Source organism: Leptidea sinapis, chromosome 30, assembly GCF_905404315.1.
Source record: "Leptidea sinapis chromosome 30, ilLepSina1.1, whole genome shotgun sequence".
Lineage (NCBI taxonomy): Eukaryota > Metazoa > Arthropoda > Insecta > Lepidoptera > Pieridae > Leptidea > Leptidea sinapis.
In genome coordinates, this window is record NC_066294.1 from 8,521,536 (window position 1) to 8,532,737 (window position 11,202).

General features: G+C 37.8%; 1 protein-coding gene across 1 annotated transcript; it reads left to right on the plus strand.

Annotated features, from left to right (window-relative positions):
* Positions 1 to 145: 145 nt before the first annotated feature.
* On the plus strand, positions 146 to 10,608 carry LOC126973719 (mitochondrial ornithine transporter 1). Its single transcript, XM_050821050.1, has 6 exons — positions 146 to 518; positions 2,350 to 2,594; positions 3,031 to 3,177; positions 8,808 to 8,940; positions 9,115 to 9,312; positions 9,914 to 10,608. The coding sequence occupies exons 1-6, from the start codon at positions 449 to 451 to the stop codon at positions 10,027 to 10,029; spliced, it is 909 nt and encodes a 302-aa protein (XP_050677007.1). The 5' UTR covers positions 146 to 448; the 3' UTR covers positions 10,030 to 10,608.
* Positions 10,609 to 11,202: the final 594 nt, after the last annotated feature.

Consider the following 11,202-nt stretch of genomic DNA (forward strand, 5'->3'; position numbering starts at 1 on the left):
AGTTATTTTCGGGGCCAATATTCAGATGGCGCTAGTTTTCAAATAGACAGCTCATAATGCGTAGAGAGGGCTCTCTTTTCCTTATATATTATTATACTCTTTGTATATAACCTAACTTCAACTTGTAGTTCTAATGTTATAAATTCTTTAATCTTTGCTCTAACGAGATGTTATTTGTTAGGATAGGATGTACCTAATGTTTTAGAACCTAGAATTTAATGATAATGATATCTTCTTATCAATTATCATGTAGCTATCTCTGAGCCTTGTATGTTATAACCTTCCTACAATACAATATACATTTTAATCTGTGTAAAGAACGCGATAAGACCGAGATTGTCGTCATTAAAATAATATAATTGTATCAACTATCATCTATGCTATTTATCTGGGAGTACGCAAGAATAAAAGCTATTACATTATTGCAGAAAAATATTATAAAATTAAAATGGCACATTCATCAGCATCGGAAGGAAGTATTAAAAGTGGAGTTATTGATTTCACAGCAGGATCACTTGGTTAGATATCCTTACTGTTGTACACTTACTTATTTGTAAACTTGGTTCTTTTGACACGTTTAAATATTGGGTGCTTAAGTCTGAATTAGAGACAAAACTTAATTATATTATTCTTGAGTCTACAAATATTAAGGATGTTAAAGTCTGTAATTGCTGTTTTATACTGAAAGATTTTAATGGTTTGTTGTATGCTAAAATATATTTATTTCGTCAAGAGTATAATCGATATCTATGTATTTCTGCCATCTCACCCTTTTTCTATGTGTAGGTCCTGTAGAGTTAAAACTAGGGTTTGACCAGTGTGAGGTATGTATAATAATGGCAGTAAAAATGTCCGGGAGCAATAATAATGAACATTGGTTTATGTGTCAGTGATGTATTACTGCAAGTTTTCTTCGTTAGTTTGATCCGAATCTGTTTCTACCCTCATATTCAATTCATTATTATTTACCTTAGTGGCTGTTTATCCACAGGCTCATTCTTCAAGTCAAAGTTTGGTGTATAGAAGTAATTAAAGCAAAAACGGACAGTTGTTATATTAGCTGTATCATCTCGAAACTGATCTGAATTTGCTAACTGTTTCAGCTGTATCTATTCTATGCCAGAGAGTTGTATTAATAATTACACTTATTTTCAATGTAAAATTTTAAAAATTGTTATTGTTAAATGTTTACTTTTAAGGCTAAATGAATAAAGTTAGAATGTTCTAGCGGTTATTTGAAAAAATACAACTAAAATCTTGTGTTCTGCAGCGTCCCAGGGCACTGTATTTTACAGAAACACCAAAAACCGAATGTACCATATGGCACCCTACTCTCTTACCAAGTGCTGACCCATATATTGTTTATAATATTGTTTATTTTGCATAGTCTTATTGCCGTTTGTTTCAATTGCTTTCATACATTACTTCAGATCATCCTAATTATAAGCAATCTATTGCTACACATAAAATAATACACATTGACAGAATGCTGCCGAGGGCCAAAATCAATCTACACCATACCACGCGCGGACATGTATTAGTAGCTTAGGTTAAAAGCTACTAGATTTTTTTTTAAATTAGGTTTTACTTTGCGGAAATTCATAATTATACAAATGATTTAAGTTTTCTTTAGTTTTAATTCCGCCAATATTTTTCTTTAAAACAATTGGACACATGTTTCGCCTCTTCACAAGACAACACATCCTGAGGATGCCTCATGTAGAGGTGAAACACTTGTCGAATTGTTTTAAAGATAAATATTGGCGGAATTAACACTAAAGAAAACTTAAATCATTTGTATAAAAGCTACTAATTAATCATTTCTACTAAGTAATATAAATTCTAATGATAATAACAGAATAAACACATTTCATACCCCAATCACTAAAACAGGCTTTGCTCAGTCACAGTATGAATTTAATTCGGCATACGCTGACAACTACTTCAGTAAATATAATAAAAATATAAGTAAAATAAATAAATTATCGTTAACAAAATCTTTAAAATCATGGCTAATAGTATTAAAATACGAAGATACAGAAAATGTTCTTAAAATTAAAACTTCATATTCAATTACTAACATTTATTTAATCTTCTGCACAGTTTGACATACTAACAAATACTTAAAAAAAAAAAAACACACACGCACACACTTACACACACACGCACACACACATACCTCTTTTTAGTGAGTTTGCTAATTATGTTTAATAATGGATAGCCTTTCGGAAGGACCTAGCCTCTGAAACTCAGGGTATCCTATCGCAGAGGGTAGGGCACAAAAACATTTTGTACCCCATATTATTAGTTTAGGATTATTATTATATTATTATTATTTGCTTTTTTTAGGTGGAGTGGCTGTTGTCTATGTAGGTCAACCACTAGATACAGTAAAAGTAAAAATGCAAACATTTCCCCATTTGTACAAAGGAATGTTTGATTGTTTGAAGCAGACATTCAGAAATGATGGTATAGTTAGAGGATTATATGCAGGCACAACTCCAGCAATAATAGCCAATGTGGCAGAAAATTCTGTTTTGTTTGCTGCATATGGATACTGTCAAAAATTCGTGTGCACTATAACAGGAACAGAGGTATTTTATTTTTATTCTATCAGTCCATTTTTATTGTACCTATCAATAATTCCACCTCCACACACCACCAAATTCCCAACCATCCATTAACCATCTTGGCAAGGGTGATATCCTATAGTGTGTTTGCCTACCATGTGGTTTTCAAGGAACTTTTCTCCCATGTATAACTAAATAATGAAATGTGCTTCATTGTACGGTGTTTCCAGGATGTTATGACATGGGTATGCTAAAATAGTGCACAAAAACACTATTCTAAAAGGCCAGTAATCTGTTATTCCTCACATGTTGCAAGAGGATGTGGGCAACTGTGATGACATAACATCAGGCTCATACACTTATTTTTCATTTTTTCATCATTTTATTCACATAGAACAATTTTTCTCTTGTGGAAGGCAAAGTCACTGTCATACAAATAAAAGTTTTTAACTCATTTCAGAATGTAGAACAACTGTCTACATTGGAAAATGCATCAGCAGGATTCCTCGCATCATTCTTCTCTTCATTTACACTGTGCCCCACAGAACTAATCAAGTGTCAGCTCCAGGCAATGAGAGAAGTCAATGTGCAGGGCTCACAAACAGCTGTATGATGCCTATTGGGTATTTCCAGTATATAATTAGATATATATTATCATAAAGAATTTAAAAGTTGTGATTACCATCCAAATTTAAATAGGTGAATTGTAGCAGAATAGTGTGCCTTCAAGCAACTGTTTACTAAACTACATTCTGTACAATAAATATTTTTAATTAACTCGAATAACAAATCAAATACGAAACTAACACCAGGTAGGTATTTAAACATTTTTCTGAAAAAACTAATGCACAGGGCAATCTACCTAAAGCTATTAAAATTATATATAAATTTTGGAATAAGTTCTGCAGTATATGTGGCTGAAATGTTTTATGAAATGAAAAAGTGGAATAAGACTATGAAAATAACTATACTACTAGTATAGTTATTTTCATAGTCTTATGTCATATACAGGATGTATTTTCATAGTCTTATGTCATATACAGGATGTATTTTCATAGTCTTATGTCATATACAGGATGTTAATAAAATCCTGTACTATTTCTTGAGGGTGCGATGATGATGATGTCCTCCCAGAGGTATCCGTCGACAGCGACACCCTTAGCTCGTCTTCGTCTGGGCTCTTGCATGAGCGCGAGCATGACTCGCAAAACCAAATTTTGTTTTTAAGGTCCTATTGCAAGAAGCGCAGTAAAGAGACCCACTTGAATTGCGAGTATAGTTGTAGGAGGGCTTGGGTCGAGTTTTTCGGATCAGGCGTTTGGCGTCAAGGTCTTCAAGACGGGAACGCTCAAAGTTTTCTATACCAGTGTTGACAGCAGTTCGCCACTCCGACCTCTGCGTTGCAAGCTCCTCCCATGACTCACTAGACATGCCAATAGCAGTCAAGTGGCGTTTTAAGACATCCCTGTAACGCAGAAACTGTCCTCCAGGCTTTCGTTTACCTGAGCTAAGCTCAGAGTAAAATACCTTTTTTGGTAATCTGGAAGACTCCATGCGTACAAGGTGTCCACACCAGCGTAGTTGGCCTTTCATTAGCATACACTCCATTCCAGCGAGCTTAGCTCGACGTAGAACCTCCGAGTTTGGCACACGATCCTGCCATCTCACCCGAAGAATCGCCCGAAGACACTTCATGTGGAAGGTATCAAGGCGTCTGATATCTCCCGTGTAAAGACACCAGGTCTCCGAGGCATAGAGCAACAATGGTAAGATTATGGCCCTGTAGACAGCGAGTTTTGTGTGGAGTTTCAGGTCATGTGATTTCCAAACTCGTCGGTTAAGACCACCGAAAGCTGCAGCTGCTTTGGCGACTCGCGCAGAGATCTCAGACTCTAGACGATTATCACTGCGCAAAATAGTTCCAAGGTACCGGAAGGTACCTACTTCTGGCAGTGGTGTTCCTCGAAGGTAAACAACACCATCGTCCGCAGATTTACCTTTCGCAGGTTGTTTTAGAATCTGGGTCTTAGAAGCATTGATTACTAAGCCGAATTTACGACAGGACTCATCTAATTTGTCCAAAAAACTCTGTAGGTCGTTCAAACTGTCAGCCATAAGGCAGACATCGTCGGCATACAGAACATCTATTACTGAAACAGAGTCTATTTTGCGTTTTGCTCTGAGACGTGCGAGGTCGAAAACGCTTTTGTCCATGCGGACATTTATGGTAATCTTGTCATTACAGCTTTTAAGAGCGTCATTCATTACTGCAGCGAAGTAGATAGCGAAAAGGGTCGGAGCCATTACACAGCCTTGCTTGACACCGCTAGTGACCGGGAACTGGTCTGTAAAGTTGTTTTCGTGACGCACACGGGCTGTCATGCCTTCGTGGAACTGGCGCACTAAATTGACGAACTTTGCAGGACAGCCACATTTTTCTAGAACAATCCAGAGGGCGGTCCTAGAAACACGGTCAAAGGCCTTTTCCAGGTCCACAAAACATAAATAGAGGTCGCGGTGTTGTTCAAAACTTTTTTCTTGAAGTTGCTTGACTACAAAGATGGCATCAACCGTACCTCTTTTAGGTCTGAACCCGCACTGGGTCTCCGGAAGGAAGCATTCAGCTAAATTACTAAGGCGACTATTGATGATGTGCGCCAGAATTTTGCCAGCTGTGGAAAGCAATGCAATGCCTCTAAACGAGCCACAATCGGAGAGGTCCCCTTTGCCTTTATATAGCTTGCTAATAGAAGCATCCTTCCAGTCCTGTGGAACCATCTCAACATCCCAAATCAGTTTGATAAGTTCAAAAAGTCTGGACCTGATACTCGGTCCACCATATTTGAAAATTTCAGAAGACAGACTGTTCGAACCAGGTGATTTACCATTTTTTAAACGGTTGATCGCAGTAACGAACTCGGCGTACGAAGGCGGGTCATCCAAGCCCGGAGCAGATGGCAAGCTCTCAAGTGAATTAATGTAAGACAGATCTGCTCCTTGACTACCGGGATTGAGCACTTCATTAAAATGTTCAGCCCAACGAAGAAGAACCTCATTTGGATCTGTCAACTTCTTAGCTTTATCTCGCGAGTAAACAGGGGCAGTCCTTTTAGCGCGGTGTCCGTAAACGGATTTTAGCCCTTCGAAAAATTTTGCTGTTTGGCTAGTGTCAACTAACCATTGTAGTTCTTCGGCTTTACGGCGCCACCAACTATCCTTTTGTTCTCGGATCTTTGCTTTAAGATCCTGCTGAAGAGACTTGCGCTGCCCTGCACTGATGACTCCTCTTAGAGCGAGACGATAGTTTTCAACAAGCTGCCGTATTTCCACATCAGAATCATCGAACCAGTCTTGATGTTTTTTATGTGGTGTGCCAATAACTCGCTGAGAAACACCATAGAGCGCCGTGGAATATGTACGCCACCTGGCATCCACTGAGGTAATATCATCAGTGCTGGGCATTGCTGCCTCAACTTCCGCATCTAAGCTCACGACACAGTCCCTCATCACGCACCAAACGCGCACAAGCAAGTCGAGCTGGAATCCTGTGTTCTGCTCTACGCGGAGGCTTGTAGTAAAGCTTCATCCTGGATCTAATAAGACGATGGTCAGTCCAGCCTTGGGCACCACGCATTGCTCTTGTAATAAGTACATCTCTCAGGTCTCGCCGGCGTACAATGATGTAATCAAGAAGATGCCAGTGCCCAGAGCGTGGGTGCATCCAAGATGTCTTGTATTTATCGGGTAGCCTGAAGAATGTGTTTGTTATGCTGAGGTTGAATTCGGAGTATAACGTCAGGAGAGCAACACCGTTGGTGTTGCACTTACCTACTCCATGTCTCCCCCGTACGTTCTTCCAGGCGATATATTCTGTGCCAACACGCGCATTAAAGTCACCCAGCAGAATCAACTTGTCACAATCTGGAATCCCCAACAAAACATCACGCAGATTCTCATAAAATTGAAGTTTGTCCTCATCAGGTGTTGTCATAGTAGGCGCGTAACACGCTTACAAGATGTAGGTATTTCCTGGGAGCTATGTGGAGTCGTAGTGTCATGAGCCTGCCATTGATCCCTTTTGGAGGCTCCAATAGGGATCTAGCGATGTTGTTTCGGATCGCAAATCTAACACCATTTGCGGCTCGTACATTTGCAGGTTTACCCTCCCAGTAATACGTATATCCACCCAATGCCTCACAGAGCTCACCGCTATCGGCTAAATGTGCCTCACTGAGTGCGGCTATGTCGATGTTATAGCGGGACAATTCACGCGCTATGAGTGCAGTTTTCCTCTCAGGACAGAGGTTGTTTTCATTGTCCAGTAGCGTTCTTACGTTCCACGCAGCTAAATTTAAGAATGCATTTAATTTATGTTTCTTTCGACCGCTTTTAATTGGTGACCAGATGACCGCGGTTAGCCACCTGGGTTGCATTGAGGCGAGCTTTGTTTAGGCCACCTTTTCTAGGCCCCTCCCCGGATTGGGGAAAGCAGTGCGATCCCTAAATAGGGCTGCTTTGTCGTCGGGTGAGCTGCCATACCAGTTCTCTCGCCTCTAGTGAGTTCCAATACGACCATCACCACCCAACCGCCGTACGTGCAAAGATCTAGCTAGGGACCAAACTCAACTGCTCAGTGCCCACCGCCAGTCCTCATCGCCGCAGGACTTGCACTCTCCGTCCAGTAATGAGCCAGGGGTCATCAGCGCGGGAATATATTAAAGTGGGTAAGCATTTGCGCATACACGAACCCACTCTCTCGTCTTCCAGTCCTTGTTACCAGTGGGGCGGAAGTCCGCTACGACTGATTAGCACTAGAAGATGCAGTGACTGGCCGCATATCTCTTGGATCCCGACATACGCCCTATCAGGCATGTCACAGGTTCCCTGCTGCAGCGCCACGGTCGCCGGGTTTGAAGCCATACTGACGGTGTCCGCCTTCCGAGACGCTGCAGACTTTATGCAATTTATGGGGGAATCAGCCCATTAAACTAAGTTTGTGAAACTCAGTCCTCTTCACTGGATTTAGCCCGTGGATCGACACGGTTTACCGGGATACGGCCGCTGCATGCACAACAGCTACTTGGAGCCACCAGTGAACAGATGGAATGTTTATAATGTAGACAGAATCCACCATCTGCGATGCAGATCGATCGGTAGTATTCTGCAAGATTCCACTGCAAAACATCCCACTTATATTCTGTCTTGAGTATTGAATATATTGATTTTTTTAGCCTGTGAAGGGCGTGCGGACGGCGGCAATAACTAAAGTTTTGTATAAATAATAAACATCGTCCGCCTTTTTTGTTTGAGCCGCTGCACCGCGCATCTGATGTTAGCTATACGCCATTGGACCGAGGTCAGGGTGATGACCTTAGTTTACTGGTTGAATAAATAAGTCAGGGGTTCTCAACATTTTTGAAAACATTTAATATGAAATGTTTTTTTATCGTAGTATTTAATCTAATTATTTTGGGTTTGGATTTTTTATTTTATTTTTTGTGTTGTCTCTGCATTAAACTTTATATCCATTTAATTAATTAGTCAATTACAATGTTTTTTTAATTAGGTATATTATAATGGAACCAAGCAGCTGATATTACTACCATCATTGTTCTGCTGAAGACGCTATTTATGCTATTTATATCATACGTCACGAAGAATCATTAAGAGAAAAATTTTAAGAAATAAATATTAACTGTTGCCTCTCATTATATTTTTGATAATCTAATGCATGTTCACAGACACACACAATTTTCTAGAAACTGCGATACTAATAAATGGCGATTGTTGGACATTGTAATTACTTAGATCATTAACATGTCTAGATAGACAATAACAGCTGTGAATATGTTTGAAAGAAATTGAGTTTAGAACTATCCTCTATTTTGAGCAATGCACACACATTAACACAAATTGTCATACAAATCGCGAGTGTAAGACATAGCTTGTCTGTTCGGCTTTTATTGGTTGTCAAACAGCTAGAGACTCGATCTAGTTATATAAATTATCTAAGGTATATTATATGCTTTTACAACATGCTCCCAGAAAATGTGCAAAACAAATGTGTTACAAAGTTCAAAAGAATTGCTAAATTTCTTAGCTTATTTTATGTGATAAAGGTTACTATAACATAAATTAAAAAAGTTAATGAATTTTAATATCCCACTGTAAAAAAAAAGAAATTAACAATTTTGTAATAAAAAATTTGGAAGTGAATAACTAACTGTTTTTTTTTAGTTAAAGATAACACCTATACAGCTCACACAGCAAATATTTAGACAGTATGGAATACAAGGTCTATTTAGAGGATTAGTTCCTACTATTATGAGGGAAATGCCAGGATATTTCTTCTTTTTCGGAGGATATGAAGGTTTCTATATATTTTTTAATTTTTTTTTTAATTTGTGGTATAGACACTTATATTATTTTTGTCCAGCTGCAAACACAGTAATGTGGATGATTTCAATGAAACTAAAATTTACAACATTTTTTTCTTATTTTCGTCTTTTTAAAATTATTATTGCATGTTTTCCTACATTTCCAGGAACAAGAGAATTTTTGGCAAAACCAGGCCAATCTAAAGATGATATTGGTTTTTTTAAAACAATGGTAGCGGGTGCTGTTGGTGGCCTGATATTATGGACTGTGATTTTCCCATCTGATGTTATAAAGTCCAGAGTACAAATTTCTAATAAAAAGCAAAAATTTTTAACTGTCGGCATGGATATAATAAGAAATGAAGGTATGTTTAACAATGATGCATTTATTTACTATTTATTTGATAATCTGACATCAGAATGTTGACACACACTGCGATGCGACGAATGGCGTGGCATCATTAGCAGGCTACGGCGAATATTTGCCGCTAGTGAAGCCCGAGCATTACAATACACGTCGGTTGGTTAACCCATAGAAGATGTTTTTGGCGCGACACGAAACATCGCCCGCTAATGAAGCTAAATCAGTCGTCTAATTGAATTCCCGTGTTTTGGCTGGGGCACCCCGTGGGGTGGCCAACCAACGGGCATAAACCTTAGTAAATACAAGGTCGCTCCAGGAAGTCTGCGAGCACCCCAGGAGTGTTCTGAACTTCTGGAAGGAGCTGTGCTGGTTCGAATGACTGGCCAACACTGCACGCAAAATGGACCCAATTAAGCGGTCTAATTGCGGAAACAGGAGCCCTTTACCAATTCCCGTGTTTTTAGATAGCTCTGTCAATGAAACCTTACGTTAAGACTGTACAGGTTTAATTTGCATTGATCGATGGAAATTGTGTATCTCTGGTTATTATATTATGTAGATGATATGTATTAAAAATATAACCGATAAATTATTTGTTTCAGGTGCACTTGCGTTATATAATGGTTTGAAACCGACATTAGTTAGAACAATACCAGCCACGGCAGTGCTATTTGTAGTGTATGAATACTCGAAAAAGTTCATGCATCAAACATTTTAGAACAGTATCTAGAACATTAAGTAGTTAAATGGACTATTAGAATATACCATAATTATTTCAAAGCTTAGATATGAATGCTAATTTAGAGACTGTGGTATACAGGGTGATTTAAATTCCGTTTGGAGATTTGTCTCATCAGAATACCCAATTAAAATCATTAGATTTTATATTTCTTAATATCCAGAAATGTCTATAAAATCTGTTCATTCTACTAAATGTGCGAACATCTAGTACAAAAGCAAGATAGTTTAGTAAACAGCTGAGTAGCGCGTGATGCGGCATTTGAAATAAAATTAATCAGCCTAAAGGCGTTTTTCGTTGGTGAATTAAACTTTATCTATATTTTTAAAAATAGTTTTTATTTGTGGAATAACTACACCAAAGGCATTTGCTCCGATTACTTATTTACACCCTATTTTTTTTTCGACGTAATAAATAGCACCCTGTATTATATAGGTACATATATACAGTAATTTTTATATTGTTATACTATTGAGTTTATTAACTACACATTTTAGCCAGCTTGTAGTAATAATTAAATATGGACCAAATATTTTGTTAATAAATCTGTTGATTTTTTATTGTATTTTTTTTTACCTCGCAAATACTTATTACGCGCGACCGCCATATTAGTGACGTAAGTTTACTGCACGTATGCTGGCGAGAAACTGCAAACAATTAGTTGCAGCTGAACAGGAGGAACACATAACTTTTTTAAGTGTATTTGGTTGTGAATTCACCAAATAATTATTGAATCATTAATCATCTTCCTTAGTGTGTTGTGGTCATGTTGGTATGCATGGGAGTAAGTATCTATGGGCGCAAATCGCCACCTACCGTCAATTGTTTGCAACTATTGATATTTTATGTTTTAGTTTATCGTTAAAATGAATATATTATTATTGATATATCTGAAATATAAGATTTAATACAAATAGCTATTTGTAAACATAAAACTGTTATTTATTAAGGTCTAACTAATTTAATAGACACTGATTTGACTGTTTGAAGAAGTTTCATGTTTTATTTATTGTTAAAATACTTAATTGAATGTGAAAATGTTCAAATTAATTTGTATTAGAATTAATATCGTTATTCTGTATCAAACTTTATTATTTTATGCATTAAGTCTTTCTTAATTGTATTTCGAAACTTGCTTGCAGCGCCATCTTC

Coding starts and splice junctions, on each gene's coding strand:
- LOC126973719 (XM_050821050.1), top strand. CDS start 449: ATGGCACATTCATCAGCATCGGAAGGAAGTATTAAAAGTGGAGTTATT. Junction 3,178..8,807: donor TGCAGGGCTCACAAACAGCT/GTATGATGCCTA, acceptor GTTTTTTTTTAG/TTAAAGATAACACCTATACA. Junction 9,313..9,913: donor GGATATAATAAGAAATGAAG/GTATGTTTAACA, acceptor TATTTGTTTCAG/GTGCACTTGCGTTATATAAT.